The sequence below is a fragment of the Humulus lupulus genome, chromosome 6 (assembly GCF_963169125.1).
Source record: "Humulus lupulus chromosome 6, drHumLupu1.1, whole genome shotgun sequence".
Lineage (NCBI taxonomy): Eukaryota > Viridiplantae > Streptophyta > Magnoliopsida > Rosales > Cannabaceae > Humulus > Humulus lupulus.
This window is the reverse complement of record NC_084798.1, coordinates 184,436,475-184,455,715: the sequence shown is the minus strand read 5'-3', so window position 1 is coordinate 184,455,715 and position 19,241 is coordinate 184,436,475. Positions and strand designations below refer to the sequence as shown.

The window sequence follows — 19,241 nt, the reverse complement described above, 5'->3', positions numbered from 1 at the left end:
GATAAAAAAAAAATCAAAATTAATCATAAAATGTAATTATCAATAGATTGATAAACCACAAGTATTACATTAAACAATAACTAATTCAAACCATAAATATGTCTACTTCATGAGATCTTAGTTCTAACTTAAATTTGAAAGCATAACATAATAAAGTTTTATAATCTTGAACATTTTTTACTTTCAAAATGAAAAATAGAAACATTACAAGATACACAAAAGTAAATCATGCATGAAACTCTCTTGCTCCATCCTTCAATTCATTGCTGCTGAAGTTGTTTGTTGCCATCTGAAACTCTCTAAATTGAAATCTCCTCAGGTTTCCAAGGCAAACCTCCTCATGATGTTGCTCTGAAATTTTTTAAAGCCTACAACTGTTAATCTCTTCTTAATGTCAAACAATTTAACTCTGCAATGAAACATATATGAAAAGCAAAAAGCAATGAAACCCAACACAACTTAAGTAAGTAATGTTAGATTAAACAAAAATATGTACAGTATAAACCAAAACAAAGCAACGTTGCAAGATATGAAACATATATGAAATAGTCATGTTCATTAGTGTAAAACTAAACCCAAATTTTCTTCTGAACTAGTCAGTAATGAGGTCAAAATTAGTAAAGGTGAAAATCGCTTAAGGAGTTCAAATGGCTAAATCGCTTAAGGAGTTCAAATGGCTAAGAGCTTAAGGAGCTATTCTAATTCTTAACAGTCCTTACATTTTCATGGCAATAGTGATTTTTCCACAAAACAAACATTTAAGTTCAGAAATGAAAGAGAGAAAATCAGAGCAGAAGAGAATACAACACTTACTTATAATGATCTAAAAATAAGAGTAAGACTAACATATTCATAGTAAACCATAACAGATCAATCAGCTACCACTTAACTAACTGTCAACCAACTTTGCAGCAGCGACCATAACACAGCATCTGTTTGTGTCCTCAACATACTCCTTGTTAACATCATCATCTTCTGTCTCATCTGTGAAAAGATTTTGCATGCAACCAAGAGTTCTTAAAGTGCAAAACCAATTGGCATAATGTAGCAAAGTATGTTTTCTGAGTTAAACCAATGTCCAAAAAACAGATGTTCTGAAGTTTTACTTTCCTCTTTCAGAAGAAAGAAGCCAATTCTAAGTACAACGGAGGAAGTAAAATATAGAGTAGCCAAATAACGTACCTGAAATATCAAGTTGTTGCCCACAAAGTTTCCAAAACTTTTGGAGAATTGCCTCATCTGGACAATATCCTAACCTTTCCAGCTTTGTTGAGGAAAAATTAGTCTTTCTGAACATAAACCACGATTCTGTCAGTATGGTACAAACCTTGGGCACAGACAATGCATAATTAGACAAAATTTGAACAATAGTCATCATAATAGATTTAAAATGAAGCTTCAGTTCAGATGTCATAATATCAAGGGAAAAATACTTACCCTGCTGGCTAGAAGGTTACCATAATTAACTTCTTCCTCCGAATGAGGGCTGTTAAGAAAATACTCTAGGTTGTTAAACAAAGTAGTTCGTTTAGATAGCAAAGAAGACAACGATGCCTCTGATACCACCTCACTACTTATGATCGATTTTAGACACCAGGCCAAATGAATATACATGTTAAGAAGCAGAAAACAGACAACCTGAATGATAATGAGCACCAAGATAATTAGTAACTTACAAATAAAAAGTTGGAACAATACAGTTTGTAATTCTAACACAAGCTACAACTTACTCACCTCATCATCCAAGTTTCTAAATTTTTGTAGAGTCCTCACTATATCTTCATATAAGCTCTCAACTGGCACATCCCTTGACAGCTGAAGTTCATACAACCTTTTCAAATTTACAAGAAGGGAATACTCATCGCCACCATCCTGCAATTCTAAGACCATGTCATTTTCATATCATTGAGTGATTTTCAGTTTCTTCTTATGGGGTTAGGAAAGCAAAGTGCATACCGCAACTTCTTTTATTGCGGCTTTAACCTTAGCAACAATCTCATCTTCAACTTCCCTCAACTTAGAACGAGCAAAATCTTGTAGCTCCCCTTGACTCTCCGTAGAACAAAAGTTAATAGCCTTCACACAAGATCTTAATGCTTCCTTCTCACCATGTTTGAAAAATTCATCTTTCATGAGCTGAAGGACATTTTTAAAATTCTGGGGGGAGGAACAAAACCATAAAAGCACCCAGCTTTTGATAAGATAATCTAAAATCAATTAAAAGTTAGTAAGAAAAAGAAAAACCAATGCCCACCTGTTCTTGCCTCTTCAGAGAATAAAGCTCAAGATTCATATGCACAATAATTTCAACTAGCGATGGTATTTTCGATTTGTCAGCCATGAACTTGCGTAAAAGCAATGGGTAGTTCTTCATCATAGCAACAGTAACATCCCTTCTGTTGTGTTCAAATATTTCCTGAATAAAGACTTACCATTATGAGAAGTTAGTCCTGTAAACCCAAACACATGGCTACAAAATTTGAAGAAAGCATGTGAAATATTACATCTAAAAGTCCTTCCTAAATCATACACTTTCTAACTAGCAAAAAAATTCACATTTAGATAAACAAACTAAAATAAACTTTCCTCATCAAATTTGTAAAAGCAGAATTGACATTTAGAGAATCATTATCATAAAACATGAACTTGTGGATAAAAACTTTTGAATGGAACTTCTTCAGTATAAAAGGCTCCAAATGAAAATTTCAAAAAACCATTATAAATGATAATTGATATGAACTAACTTTTTGAGAATTAAAATTTAACAAAATAAAAACCAATTTATAACTCACTTTCTGAGCTTTATTGTAATACAGCTTGCGGGTATCAGTTGCAGGTACTATTCTCTCACCAACAGCCTTTTTGACAGATGCACTAAGAAGTCGTACTAAGTTGGTTCCATCCTCATCAGTAAGCTCAACTAAAGGATTTTCATCCAAAAGCATAGATATAATACACTTCCAGTCCTGCAAGCACAAACTACATCCTATGAAAAAATAACAAATTACAAAGAAAGTCAAGAATTAGCTCTTTTTCTTCCTTTTTTAATTTGATTCTATAGTTGATCCAGCTATAAAAAGTTGAAACCAATTAATTATATAATTACATCTTCTCACCACTAAGAGGTTCACTACACTTGTAACACAAACATGTATTTACAATTTGTACCATGCTTTACTTTTAGGTCATCTTTTTTATTTTTACTCAAGTCTATCTCAACTACAACTCAGGTTAAAATTCAATTTATAAGAAATTGCCTCTATATTTTGAGGATAACAAAATCTATTAGTTGAAGCACTCAGCCTGAGGCTGCTAGTAGTGGTCAGGTGTGACAACTTCCTCCCTCCTGAATTCTAACCTCTTACTATAGGTCGGCCTAGAAGCTAATACCTTCATGGCCTTCATGTACTCCCCAAACATCATCAATCACGTAATTGCTTAGAATTTGATCAGTGGAGAATTCTCTCAGTATCTGCAACATTCTGCCCAGATGGACCTCAGAAGAGTTGCTTCCTTCACCTGGAAAGAATATGTTTTGAACAAAAGTACTGTATACATGAGAAGACAGATAAATTGAGTCAAACGAATATGATCTAGGTAATGATGAAATGTTTCGCACCAGATTAGGAGCTATTAAACTTTTGGGCAATCAAGTGATCATACACTAATGCTCCGATGGCATGCCTGATTTCTGGCGGCTCCTCAATAAGCAAGTCGTATAATGGACCCAAATCATCATCAGGTAGAAGTTGATGTCTGCACCATACATTAATCTCAAGGAGAATCATTAATCTATTACTTGACTAATAAGTTTGCAAGGATTTAATCATAAATTACCTTAAGAGTTGTTTTACAAGGCCTATTGCACATACAGCTACAGTATTGTCAATGTCATCAGCAAGCTCAATCATCCGATTGGAAAATCTTTCAGTGAATAGACCAAGAGTCGACACATTATCATCCTCATCATACAGCTTTTGCAATGAAAGGACAGAAGCTTTTCTGACACCAGCATTCTTAAGATAATGTAAAAAAAAAAGTGATAAGCTAGGTTTGTCAAGCAGCAGATAAGCATGAATAGAAAATTCGTTCACAATTAATTAGAAATTTAAAACTCACTTTGTCATTTAGTGTCCAACCAAGATACTTGTATAAATCCTGCAAGAACGGAGAGGGGTAGGACAAAATCCATACACCCAAAGACTCTATGCAAGACATTCGAATATTTGGATCCATGTCTCGATAACGGTGCATAAATAACCTTCAAAAGAGCAGCATGATTTAGTTTAAAATTCCTGGGGAAAAAAAAATAGAAGTATAGCACTATTTTTTAAATATATCAGAGACTTTACCAAAGTATTTAATTTTTAAATTCCTTAAGCTTAATTTGGAAAATCTTACCCGGTGAAGATTTTGCGCATCATCTCCTGTAGCATTGTTATCTTGTCATGAGTCACTGAAAACCTTGTGCTTAGTGACTCAACACGAGGTCCCTCGGCTCTTTTCTTTTTTTCAGCATCTAACTGCCTACGAGTTGTTTCACGTTGAGCACTGAGGACATCAGCAACAGCTATGAAGGATGTGACGAGTTGAAGTCCCATATTAGAAGCAACTTGACGATAGACTCTTGGAGGAGTGCTGCATAGTGTGGAAATGAGCCAAGTTCAAAGAGAGTAAGCTACATGAAGGGTTTGGCTTCAAATTTAAACTACAATTATTTGAGTACTAACCATGACAAAGCTCTTATATAGTCCATGCACTTGTCAAACAGAACCTGATCAAAGAGAGGGCCATGTTGACTCTCACGTACCAATCTGTCCCAGAATAACTGAAGATTATCTTTGAAATTCTTAAACTCCTTCTTTTTTGAGCTTTGGTAATCTTCAACTTCCCCCTAAGGTTCCCAAGAGTCAAGCAAAACTTTGGGTACAAAATTCAATGAAATATTTATGGTTCCAAAATATTTAAATTATGCGAGGACATATTTAAAAAGAAAATTGGGGAAAAAAGGAGTAATAATAACAAAGCATTGCAGGATACTCGTCTAGCAAGCTCGACCAGTGCAACAACAACATCATCGACATCAATCTCATCTAGAAGTTAGCCTTTTATAGTATATATGGCACCACATGCCTGTAGAATTATAAGTATCATCAATCAAAAACTCAGGTAAACAGTAAAGAAGTGCTAATCTAGTAAGTTTTTATTTTCTTATACAAGCAGGTGACATTCCAACTAAAGAATGAAAGGCAAACCTACTTAAAGTTATTTAACTTTTCAGTATAAGACCTATATTTGTCCCTGAACAATTAAAAAGAAAATATATTACTCTCATTTTAAAATTTATTCAAGTAATTTCTAGGAACTTCCAGATTACCTTAAAGAGCATTGTCAAGAGTTCAACCATTGCAGATTTTGAATCCGTTTCATATTGCTCGACCCACAGCTTGACTGTTTGGCTAATATGCTTTCCATTGCCTTTGATAACCTCTGCCCAAAAATAAATAAAGTAATATAACTATATTTGTCAAATCTACACATCATATCCCACAAAGCGTGGTTTCTGTATATACAAATTATTCAAATACGTTTTTGAGCAAAAGTTTATTCTGCCAACATAGTTACCCTCAAAGATCAAACTTTTCTTAACTCTCCACATCCAGCAGTACCATTTATAACAGCAATTAACATTCTAGTGATAGTTCTCGACTTTCTAAGAAAAGTAGTATGGAATTCGCACTTACTAACATTCCAATTGAAACTGAAGTCGCAAATTTCCCAAAAATGTTGTTTGTATTCGCTAATATGCGACTGGAAAGATTTTCCAGAACAATCAATTAATTACGAAAAGGAAAAGAAAAAAAATCACATAGTTGCTCGCACTTTCACAATAAGTGCATTGAAGTGCTAGTAACAAGAAATCACGCTGAACTAGTAATTGACAGGCAGGGAGCACACAATAGTTCAAAGATTCATGCTCATTCAAAAATTGAATCATCATAATGGACTGTAAATGAGTATCAAAACTCAAACAAATTCTCAAAGACAGCGCAATCTTCTCCAAGATTATCTAGCAAAAGAGAAATAAATTAATTAGAAGTCTTATTCTTAATAATACATAAATCCAACGAGTGAGTGGAATGAAACAAAAATAGAAAAAATAAGAAACTAAACAGGAGTGTTTATTAGTTTCAGAATCCCCAAATCAACAAAACCCATATGATTAATGGAGCTATAACACTACTTAAGGGCTTCAGTATCCCCAAATAAAAAATTTTAGTATCTCACAAATAAAAAACAAAACTAAAAAATAGAGCACATTAAAGCAAATAAGGTCTGAAATTTCCCATAGAAGAAAGATTTGTAGCTGAAATTTGAGGCAAAAAAACAGAGGTAATGGGTGAAAGCTAGTAAATCCACTCAAAATAAGAGCATAACCGTCGAAAGCAGGGAGAGAGAGAAATACCGTCGAACCCACGCACCATTGAGCCCCGTTTCTGACGCTGTCCAGCCTCTTGCGCCAGCCACCTACATGAGAAATGGTAAAACTTGAAGACAGATCCAAGAGGTTAGATGTGAAGGAGATAGAGAAGTGAGACTAAGAATAGAGAAGTGAAGGAGATAGAGTTGACTGAGAATAGAGTTGAGAAGTGAGAGAGGGAATGAGAGACTGAGAATAGAGTTAGGGATTGAGAAGTGAGAGAGACGGGATGAGAAAGGTTGGGTTAGATAATAAAACCAAAAAAACACGCGTGTATTTTAATTGGCGCCTATTATTTCAGTTGCCGCCTGTTTCTTATTATTTACCCATAGCATTAATAACGTTTTTTAAATTTTTTCATATTTGACCGTAATATTTGGTCAAAAATGTTGTAGTGTCTCCATCTTAGCAAAGAAATTCAGGGATCAAAAGTCCTTTCCTTGAGCTATTTCATGTATATTTATAGGCTCAAGGAGGGTTACATGGGCCAACGGGCCATATCTCTCCTTAATAACCGCGTATCAAGGTCATAATGAGGAAATATTCAATGTAATTATTATAAGATTACAATTTTAGAAGTAAATAAAACAAACTATGCGACCAGACTGGTCATTTCTTATAATTAAGCCTAACGAAGTGATGTGCTTCTGGTCGATAGCTGAACAACACTTCTGCCACGTGTCAACCACGTGTGAGAAATCCCTGCCACATCATCAGCAGCCATTTTTAGGGTAAACATTTGCCCCCCAAGTTTATTTATTGCGACCAGCAATAAGTAAACTTAGGAAACTGACCATTCGAATACCCCACGAAATCTGTCAGAGCCGCCCATGCTTTCTCGAAAAAAGGTGATCAATCATGTCCAATCAAGTCTTTTCAGTTTCCCAATAACTTGTCTGACGGCCATTACACTTCCCCATACTTTGAAAAAGGTAATTCATGATTACTTCTTCTACTAGGTTGCAGCCGCTATAAGTAATACCCCAAATCCACATTTTTACTTTTTACTTTTCACTTGCTATCTCCTCTCCAAGAACTTCAAACAAATTCGCCTTTAGAGCCCAGAAATTCCCAGGAACTCACATTCGGGCGCTCGGAAACTTTCGTGTTCAGACTCCGTTCTTCATCTAAGTAAGTTTCACGAACTTCTTAGACGTTTGAGTTGCCATGCAAAACTGTTTCATACTTATTTTTATCTCTGAAATTTTGCATGTTCTTGGCTGAAATTGTTATGGGGATTGAGTGTATACCAATAGATGTTTGATAGGGTAGTGAAGTAACATTTCGTAGGAGTTAGGAGCCAGTTTGGTAGTTGAGATTGTAGATTTAAGGTGTAAAATCGAAGTAAAAATTTGATTTTTAGGCTAGCTGAAAAACTGGGTTTTTCTCGCCCCTTCGGAGTCGAAAAAGCTTTTTCCCAAAAAACTTTTTACTTCCATTTTTCAATCTATTTTTCAAACTGCTCGTATAGAACTTAGTGTTTTTGCTAGAATGTTGTTGGCCGTATAAAAGCTTAACTTTTATACGCGAGCAACGTTATTCTAACTCTCAACACATATTTTTAGGCTTTACGTTCTCACCTCCCCCTTTCTCTGTTCGCAGCTTTTCATGCAAGATCTGTGGGGAGGTGAAAGGCCTATCAATGACGAATTGCTTGCCCAATTACTTGAAGATGAGGAGCATCCATCGCTGCTGATACCAGAAATTCCTTTTTCTCGAACCCCACCCAATAGACCTCAGTCAAACCTTCCAGCCATGGGTAGAGTAAAATCCACAGCCCAGAAAAAGAAACCTTCAAACCCTTCAAATCAGCCTGCTCCTCAGGCTGGAGTTCCCTCGACCAGTGGTCGGGAAAGAAATATCCCTGACCCTAACATTCAAACTCGCGCTCGGCCTCGAAACGTCGTTCAACTAGATGTTGAATGGTACGTCACCCCTGTCAGCCGGGTAACGATCAGGATGATCGCTAATTATATTAAAAAATATGGACTTCCTGGGGTGACACTAGTCCAACCCACTCAGAACCAACGGGCGAACTTGCCTGGAGGCACTTTCAGCGCCTGGTCGAGGTACCACATCGAGGCAGGAGCGACCTTGCCTCTTCATCCTTTTTTTCCAGGGGGTGGCCAATTACTTCGGGGTCGCCCCTTTTCAAATAACTCCCAACAAATATAGAATGCTTGCTACACTCTATATCCTCTATAGCCATAAGAAATGGCTCATCCCCACACCACATGAGGTCAACTATCTGTTCGACCTAAAATCTAACCCCAACCAAGGAAACACGGGGTTTTTCCACTTCTATCACCAAGAAATAGGTCGCACTTTCCTGACTGACACCACTTATATCTCGAACATGGGGAAGTACCATCTAGAGTATTTCCTGACGACTGACATGGTCACGAACAACTTGGCCTTCACACAAGGAGGTAAAGTCTTTGTACCCACTACAAGAAAAAATGCTTTTAATAACACCAAAAATGTGTTATCAAAACATACCATAACACTTTTTGATGTGTTAAGACCGACTATGTTATCGTAGGTCAGGGTACTTTACATAACACTTTATCATTGTTATACAGATGTGTTATTATACTGTCAACGATAACACACTTTCTGCATTATTTTAATAAATAGATAAGTGTTTAATTATATTATTTATAGTCGATTATATAACACATTTCAATACTTATAAATTTGTGTTATACTACACTTTAGTATAACACATTTTTTGTGTTATACTATACTTTAGTATAACACATTTTTTGTGTTATACTACACTTTAGTATAACACATTATTTGTGTTATATAATGAAGTTTGCATAAAAAAATTCTTTACATAAAAAGTGTTATTGTAATAGATATTATAACACAATTTTCGTATTATTTTAATATTTAGATAAGTTTAAATTCTCATTATATATTCATTTATATAACACTAATTTATTCTATTATATTTTAATTTTTTTATATAATTAAAATTAGCTTTCTAATATATACTAGCATCATCAAATGATCTTGATTTTCAAATAACAAAAATTAAAAACATGCAACATTGTATTAACAATCCACAAATTAGTTTAAAACACTCAACACTGTCATCAACAACAAAATGTTCTTTAAGTATTCAAGTAGTCTTAAATATTCAACATATTGAAAAGTTACTACTTTCAGCACAAAATATTCTCCCTTGACAATGCATATATGCCTAAGCTCCTAGTATTTGCCAAATTAAAAAACAACAATTGCAATGACTGTACAGTTGCAAGGAGAGGGTCCAGTGCATATATGCCTAAGCTCCGAGTATTTGGTGATGCTGGGTATCCTGGTTCATAATTCTGCATATATAATATTGTTATTATTAGAAACTTTCATATTAGAAATTTAAAATATTCCAAGAATAATGTGTAAGTACTAAAAAAAAAGTCATGGGAAAATCAGCCCCCCAAAAAAGCATATAAAGTAATTCTTGTAAACTGAAAAACAGAGTAATTCTTGTAATACTTTTATTTCATTTCCCTCTTTTTCAATACTGATTTTTTTTTTACTTTACTAGTTATTATAATACTTTTTCAATAAAGTTATACTCTTGTGTTGTAGAAAGAGTGATTTTTTGTATATATACATTTATTAGTTTCTGTTCAAAAACTGAGAAATAAGAAGAAAATTTAACTAAAAGAATGTAATCCCATGCACACTGGATGCATATATAGGACAGGTACAATCCTATAAATATACATTAATAGCCTAATATGCCACAATCAATAGAAAGATAAAGCCTATAAAGTGGACATGCTAGTAACTTCTACTTGCATTATTGTGTCAAACATGTCAATACTTGAAAAGAAAAGAATTTATCAAAATACATTTTCTACACTTCTAAAATAAAATTACATGCAGAACAAAAGATGATGAAGACAGAAAAAGACCAGCACCAATCACAATAACCTCATCAACACTTCTTATATTGACCTGCCATGGGTACATTCTAGTCAGAGTTCCATAGAAAATTTGGAAAAAAAAAGGGTAGTTTACATGTTACCATATGGACAAGTGTAAATGAATGAAAAAGCAGAGTTCCAAGATTTTATGATTATGGTGTCTCAAAAGCAGTCCCTCATTGTCTACTCAAGTGATTGTGGTGAGAAAACGAAACCAGAACCAATAAACAAACACTTGGCAAACATACCAGCGAGCAACAGATGAATAAGCTAGCAAACACCAGGTAAAAACCAGCAGAAAAATAAGAAAGTCACACTTGGAATTATATTGGTTCAAACCACAATGTGTCACTCTACGTCTAGTTCATCAGCTCAAGCAAATCCATTATAGATGATAAAGATTACAACCAAATATAGAGTTACAGCAGACAAGGGTCAGTGTGAATAAGAGATATTTTCTCATGAAAAAGGAAAAAAGGTATGAATCAGAAACAAAATTTTAGTTTGTCCCCAGAATGTTGCGTAAGCAAACTAGAAGGATAGTTTTAGGCATAACCATATAAAATTCTTCAGTTACATAAATGCAAATAGGAGGAGAACACAATATCTGAATGCTAACATGATAAGGATCTGCAAGATAATATCTATACAAAAACTAGAAGGTTCTTCAGATCAGCAACGGATAGTTTTTCTTCAATATTCTTCAATTAGCATATTCAAGTTTGAATGCCGATTGTTTGTAATGAGCAGACAACAGAAAAATCCATAACTAAACGAGTTTAAGAAAAGAACAATGCAAAGTGAAAACTATGCTCCACACAACAGCTAAGATGAGCAGCAGTTACAAAGCATTCTTCTTATCCTTGAAAAATACATTAGCAAGGGCATTGAAATAATAGCTTAACCCAATCATTGCTTACAAAGGCCAGTAAATATTTTGAGCTGAACTTAGTGCCTAAATTTGTAAATCTCTTCAGTTTAAGCAGCAATTAAAATAACTAAGACTAGAGAGATGAACTTGTATGTGTTAAATATAATCTCCCTGAACTTTACCTTATCTTTCAGAATTTTCTTCTTCTCGTAACCCCATTTCCTGGCCAACTTCAGAGCTATTTCTACACCTTCAGCACCAGTTTTCATAGGCAGCACCATGTCATATCCAAACATTTCTATTAGACGCTCACCAAATATTGGAAATTTATCATTATGGAATGCTCGAGAGATAAGGGTGAGCCTTTCTGCCTGTTCTTGTAATGCTTTCATGATTTTTGGATGACAATGTCCCTACAGCAAGAAGTTATGAAATCAAAACCCATAAAAGCTCATATGAAAAACACAAATGGACACTGGTCATTCATATAAATTCGATTGAATTGAATATCAGTAAATTTCCTGCCTTACATCTTCTATGAATTTGCATTTCCTTGAGATAGAGAAATCGTCACAGTAATAAGCAAGTTGGCAAATGGAAAATCATTGAAAAGAAAATAAGAAAGAACATTGAAATATGAATAGATAAAAAGCTGCAGCAGTGGCTCAAATAGAAACAAATTAAGTCATCAAGTAACAAATATATACATGACAACACAATTTCCCAACATTTTCTACCTGATTAACTGCAGAATAAGCAGAGAGAAAGTCTAGATACCATTTGCCTTCAGGATCCCATATACATGATCCCTTTGCCTGAGAGAACACAACTGGTATTGGGTGATAGCTGCATTTCAACAGCTAAAAACTCTTAGACAAGTATTGTATTAGCATTTAGAAACAGCTGTTCATTAGGTTGCTCTAGCAGAAGAAATTCAATACAAGGAAAACTATACACAAGATAATGTAAGTGCAAACTTCAGAACATCAAAATGACACAAGTTGAAGAACATCAAAAGTAAAGTTTCTCTCTCTATCACTCTCTCTCAAACAAATATTTGGCACTCGTACAAATAAAAATTACAAAAAATCATATATTGGTCATCACTTCCCAAAGTGAATATCTTAAACATAAGAGAATTTACAATCTTAACTTGTGATCATAATAAGAGTCCAACTTGTGGTAAAAACATGTCACAACTTGTGGCTAATGTTTTATCGGAACTGGATTCTGATTATCTAACTATAGTTGTTCAAGTTGAAACTAGATTTAGCACTTCCTGACAGGAATTACAAGACATTTTGCTGAGTTTTGATAGCAAACTCGAGCGACTACAGGCCATAAATGCAGCAAACAAAGTTGTAGCACCACCACCAAGTCCAACAACAAACACAGCCACAAAATATCCCAGCTATGGGCGGAGGTCAGAGTTATGGTGAGCAACAAAATAGCAACAGATATGACAACAATGGAGAAACAGAGGTGGAGGAAATCGTGCTAGAGGAAGAGGAAGGTTTGGTGGTTTAAGACCCACTTGTCAGATCTGTGGAAAGTTTGGACACTCTGCTGTAGCATAATACAATAGGTTTGATGAATCCTATACTGGGAATGAAACAAATGGAGCTCAAAATCAACACAAAAGAAATCACTCGGCTTTTACGGCATCACCAAAAGTAATCGACAATGATGCATGGTTTATGGATAGTGGAGCAAGCAATCGTACAACCTTGAATGTGGGTAATTTGTCTAAAAAATCATAATATGATGGTAAGAAAATGCTAACTATAGGTGATGGAAATAAAATTCCCATATCACATTCTGGTAGTATCTCATCCTCATATTTAAGCAAAAATGCACACCTCACAAGTAGTAGAAAGATAAAGATATACTTATTTAAAGTGACATGCATAAAAGAAGAGTAAGTAAACTACTAAATCTTACAATGGCGGCTCCTCTCTTAAAGACCAACCTCTTCTCCCTTAGTCAAAATAAAAACACGTACTTTGTGAGAATGGATTTTGTTAGACATACCTTAACTTGGAAGACTGCTCCTAATGTAGTTCTACTTGTTGGGACCCACGTATGTGGTCAGTGGTACAGACTTAGCAGCATTTTATGTATCATCAGTGGTGCGTTCAGCAGCTTCAGTGGTGTGTCCAGAAGCTTCTTTTTTTAGCTTGTGGTTGTTATATGCAGCTATGCCTGCTATGGCTACATAAAAATATATTCACAATGAATATCTTTGTTACTATAACATTCTAGCGCCATTTAACTTCACTAGAGTTTCTTTCAATAAAGCATATCTATATATATATAGTCATATATTTGTCTAATGTACAGGGGCCTATTACAAACAAGATCAGACAAGGTTGGGAAGCAAGAGAGGGAAAGATAAGGGTGAAAAAAATTTGTCAAGCCACGAAGGACCTTATTCTTCATTTCTTTAAAAGAGATATAACACTTTTGGTTGTAATTTCTTTCGGAAAACTAAGCTATGGTAATTTCTTTTCTTTTTTTTTTTTGAAAAGAAACTTCTTTGTCTTATTAATAATGGGGAAGAAAAAAAATACAAAGAATAGAGATCAAGGGACTATCTCAATAAGCTGAAATATAGCTTGAAATAGAAAACAGAACATAGTAAAACCAATAATAAAAGGGTGAGCCTGTCTTATATGCTTCATACTAACCTATTAGGCTACAGTAATTATATGCTTCATATTAAATAATTATACAAGAAATGTACAAAGATATTGACCTTACGCCTGGGGCCTAGTTGATCTAGCATCTGAAATCCCTGTACATCCACCCGAACTTCATAGCCTTCCATAACATGATTACCGTACGCATCCAACATCTGGAGAGAAGAAAATATAAGACACCTTGTTAACAAAGTAAACCATTAACTAAAAATCTTTAGAGCCCACTGTTGATTAGCAAAATTGATTGGTATACATAAGCGGAGGCTCAATATTCTCAAACATTTTTCCAGTAAGAGATTAACATTTATATATAGATAGATAGATGTATCATGTATGTGTGAGTAGAGTGTATATAATCTAAAACTTTAGGAGAGAAACTATTACTACATATGCAGAGTGAGAAGTGTTTGCTAGCTCAGAGCCCACTGTTGCAGTCACCAGGTTTCAATCAATTAACTAAAAATCTAGATCAAATATAACCACTAAACCTTCTCTAATTAACAAAAGAGTCCTCACTTGTTTTAATTTTCCTCTTTGAAGCTTCCGCAAAAGAAGAAGTTGAAAAACAGCACTACTCAATGCAAGAATAAAAATCATAGTCATAAAATGCATTTAACACTATGGCAATGATTAGACCGTAATGCACAACAACAACAAAAATAAAAATTGGGTGAAAACAGTACTCTAACTTATATTATATAATAAAAGATAACTAACCTTTGTCATCTTTTTCATCATCTTCATCGTTTTGGAGTGTTGGAACCTGATCAGCAGGCTCATCACTGGTATTTGCAGCCTATAAAGTCCCATTTTAATCAGATGGGTCATTTGGGTCCCACCTTTCGTCTGCCATCAGCAAAAGTGCCTGAACATAATGCACACAACAATCATCGAAGGAGAAAGATCATGAAAAATACACAAAAGCGTGAAAATATATTAGTTGCTATCATGTTTCCAAAATGTAGTTTCAAAGAATATTAAGCAATGATAATTTTGACTGGTCCCATTCATCGTCAAACATTAGTTTCAAGAGTTTAAGCCAAAAATATATAGAGAGAGCCAGGGAGAAGGACTTATTGAGAAAAGTGTTGCCTCCACAAGCCACCATGACCCAGCTTTCACCAGTGCACCCACCAGCCGCCCTGTCTCAACAAATAAATGTATTTTAAAGAACATTTATATATTTAATGAAAAAACCATTATTTATCAAAGAAATAAAAAAAAAAATACCTACTGCCACCATTTGCTACAGCACCGCCGTTGGAGCCGAGAACCCCAAGAGCCACCTCCGTCTGCAGCAGGTTGGTCAAGAACCCCAAGATAATCTTCTGGCACACTTGCAAAGGAACACAAGAAAATGGAACAAACAAAACGAAATCTCGTTGCCCCTGCAAAGCTTCAATCAATCTCCAACAAGACAAGCTAACCAGGCCAGAAAAAGTCTATTGATAGCAACATGATAGTTACAAGAAAATATGACTAAGGTACTTTTAGATTAAACATTTTCAAATATGTTAAAAACTTTAAAAACATAAATATAAATAGGAATACAATACATCATAAACATAAAGAATAAATAAATAACTGAGATTTTATTAATGAAAGAAACCTTTTAGAAATGTGTACATACATATAACTACATAACATAATTTGGAAGCAAATGGCTTCTATCTTACTACAGCAAAGAGGCGCTTTATTGAATATGCAATTATGATCATAATGACAACCCATCACATAAAATTGTGATTTTAGATCATAAAAAAACAATAATGCTAGCTACACACCAAATTTAATCTTGGATTGGCAAAACTCTTTATCTAATGATTTGGGGACCAACAAATTAGAAGGTTGAACCAAGGATTTATTACTACTGTATGGCCAAACAAAACACCACTAAGGCTAAACTCAGTACAAGGCATTAACCTAAATCTTCCTATATATTTTATTAGCACTTAGAAGCAACCCCAAGAAAATATTATATATATTCCCATGTTACCAAGAACTCATAGCATGTGTCAGCTCTTCCCTACTCAACTTCTCATTTTGTTTTGTCTTCTTCTCACTATAGCCTCAAAACACTAGACATAAATCTTTTGTCTTATAGACAGGGCTAATTGGTTTGGTGTATACTCCACAAGATTCCAGCAACATGAGAAGTCAACAAAAAAAAAATGTATGAAAAAAGAATAGAAAACAATGTAAATGCTCACCACATCTTGCAGATTTTCCTCAAGGTCAAAACAACAATTATATATATATACATATTCAAAACAATATGATAAACATCATTCAAGATAAAAGATTGCGATTATTTAAAACTCTGTAGTAGCTGTGCTGATTGTGATTATAGAAGCCCTCTACATTTTGAGCTCCAAAATCAAATCCCTATAGAAAAGTATGATCACATATTTGAAACAACAAAAATGAAATCATAACTATCAAAGCTTTTAAGTTGAACTTTTGCAATATCTTAGGGCAATACAAGCTATATATGGCAGAATAAACCTTACACAACTCAAATGCAACACAATAACTAATTGGGCATCATAGTCACAAAAATACATAAATTTTCAACAAAATAACTCTACAATAGTCAATACAATACTTCAAAATTTAGCAGTGGTTCGACAAAGTGATATAACATATATACCAAGAATCAAATTGCAAGTTAGAGCGTTACCAAACTTATGCACATCAACTTTTTAAAATCTCCACAAAGTGAATGACTTCCAATCTGTTAGAAACCCTATAATCACATTCATAAAAGAAAACCACTTTCATTTTCAGATTTTCTTTCCCAAGTTCCAACTACAAAATAATGCCAGTAAACAAAACAAAGTAAAAAAATCAAAACAAAAGTCACAGAATCATAACTTTACTAGTTCTAGTATACATATATATACATATTTATATATATGATTCTGAATTGTAAACTGCTAATATACAGAAAAAATAAAGGTCTCTCTGACCTCCATATTATCAGAACTCCACGGACAAGAAAACATGAGATTTATATATATATAGTTAATTAACTTGTGAGAAAGAGGGAGAACGGTGAGGTGGGAAGCCAGGGACTACCATGAACCAATCAACAACAACAACAAATAAGGAAAAAAATAAAAATCCAAGAGGAAACATACCAGATCTTGCTTCCACCATGCGTTGAGGTGATGAAGACACACACAGCATCGTCGTCCTCCTCCTGGGCAGATTGTATAAGTGGCGGGCGAACTTAATCGTCCTCCTCCTGGGCAGATTGGTCGAGAAATGAAGAGAGAGAGAGAGAGGGTAAACGAAGAGAGAGAGAGAGGGGGGTAAACACAGAGAAACAAGAGAGAGAGGGGGGAATCAGGGACCGACTAGTGGGTTTTTTTCTTCTTTTTTGGTCAATTGGACCGTGTGAAAAATTTTGGGGGGCTGGGGAAAATTAGGCGCCAAATTGCAATTAAGTCCCGCCTATATACATATACACTTATATATATTATAATACTATTTTAAAAGTGTTAAATTTTTGTGTTATGGAAATGGGTTTTTGTTGTAGTGACCACTGGTCGTTTATCTTTCTTCAATTTTTTGCTGCATTTCCCTTAGAAATTTAGTGCGTTTCAAGCCCATGGTTGCGACCAGACCCTACTCCAGACATGGAGATGCGATCAGCCCTCCTGGCCAGCATGATCGACATAGAGAAAAGTGTCAAATAGCTAGTCACAGAGGCCAATCTGAGACTGGTCGGCCTTTTGGCCCCTCATCAAGATGTGAGGGAGTCAACAGCGGGGAGTGCCACTGGTGGAGAGGTTCCCGAGCAGCACCCAGACGTGTCACAACCCCCTCCGAGGAGGGCAACTGGAGTGACAATCAGGGAACCCTCCAGCGCCCCGCGGGCTGCTGCTCCCCCCGCCCCAACAGGAAAGGGAAAAAAGAAAGCCACTGAACCTCTCGAGCCCCTCGACAAATCCTCAGATGAGAACGGTACTAATCTCTCGCTCTTAGATAGTTTGCCAATTCCCTGTCACATATTTGACGGGGAGGCAATTTTAAGTACGCTCCTAATTTAGATTCAGACTTCTTCATGCCAGAGAGTGAGTGTAACACTAGTAGAGTATATAATGTAGCGACCAGTAATGATAGCTCGGGTATTTCTCTTACAATTTTCTTTGTTTCTTTTCCTGACATAACATACTCCATAGTTTATACTATCTCATTGTTCGTGTATTTTCTTTTCTTACAGACATGGACTCCGAGAATGTGTTCGATATATACAGTGCCCCTGAGGCTCCTGAAGCTCCCTCGAGCAAGAAGAAAACAAGCAAGAGGCATCCCGGGGAAAGCAGTAAAGTACCTCAGGCCAAGAAAACCCATACTGCAGGCCCTCCGGTAGACGGACCCTCAGCAAATGTAACACCACCTCCTTCTCCTCTCGAGCAGCAAACTCCCCATGCTCCTGTCGGGTCGACACCTTCTCCACCAACCCCAACCGACCAGACTCAACAGGCTGCTCCTACTTCCACGGGGGGTGACATATCGAGTCACGCCTTAAGATCGGTCAAAGATAGGGTGGCCAAAATTTTGAAGCATGAATGTTGCCGAGAGGCGATGGCTTCGACGGAGACAATGGACGTCGACCAAATCTTAACCCGCGCATTGAATGAGTTTGCTAGTGTAAGTTATTATTATTTTTTTTGTGGGGAAAGCCCTTTTTACTTTACAGTCAGTCTAACTTTCGCTCTGATCGCAGGCAATGCTGACCCTTACTGCCGGCCGGCTTCGCTCGGGTGCTGTCACCGAGCATTCCAGGACTCTAGAGCAACGGCACGCTGAAGAACTCAAAGCTGCCGAAGCGAAATATGCTGAACAGCTTGAGGCAGTGCTCGAGGAGAAGAACAAACTGGATGAGGAGTTGAGGGAGAAGCAGACTGCTCTAGACAAGGCCGTCGAGCAAAGAGACAATTTCAAGAGTCTAATCGCATCAACTATCGCGAGGCTAAAAAGCTTGAGTAGGACTTGATTGTGAGCAGACAAGAGACTACAACCTTAGAGGGCCGGATCGAGAAGCTTGAAAAAGCCAACGCCAGCAATTCTGAAAGGTATAAGAACGCCACGGTTAAGTGTTTCTATGACTCCTGGAAACACTACCAAGAGGATGATTTCAGCTACCTTCCCGAGCGTGCAAGGCATGTTGAGATGGCTCATTGCATTGCTCTATTGGAAGAAGAAGAGAGGGCAAGGGTACCTACCTCGCCCAAAATCTC

The 19,241-nt window shown here is 35.8% G+C and overlaps 1 protein-coding gene, 1 long non-coding RNA gene and 1 pseudogene across 2 annotated transcripts; 1 reads left to right on the top strand and 2 right to left on the bottom strand.

Moving 5' to 3' along the window:
* Nucleotides 1-739: 739 nt before the first annotated feature.
* On the bottom strand, nt 740-5,691 carry LOC133785731 (sister-chromatid cohesion protein 3-like; annotated as a pseudogene).
* Nucleotides 5,692-14,052: 8,361 nt separating this feature from the next.
* Nucleotides 14,053-15,591, bottom strand: LOC133784346 (uncharacterized). The gene is made up of 3 exons (XR_009871294.1): nt 15,066-15,591; nt 14,710-14,857; nt 14,053-14,147 (listed from the first exon to the last, which is right to left on the bottom strand). It is a non-coding gene; the product is annotated as an uncharacterized LOC133784346 (long non-coding RNA).
* Nucleotides 15,592-18,222: 2,631 nt separating this feature from the next.
* Nucleotides 18,223-18,997, top strand: LOC133785730 (uncharacterized). The gene is made up of 2 exons (XM_062224947.1): nt 18,223-18,651; nt 18,728-18,997. The coding sequence occupies exons 1-2, from the start codon at nt 18,223-18,225 to the stop codon at nt 18,995-18,997; spliced, it is 699 nt and encodes a 232-aa protein (XP_062080931.1).
* Nucleotides 18,998-19,241: the final 244 nt, after the last annotated feature.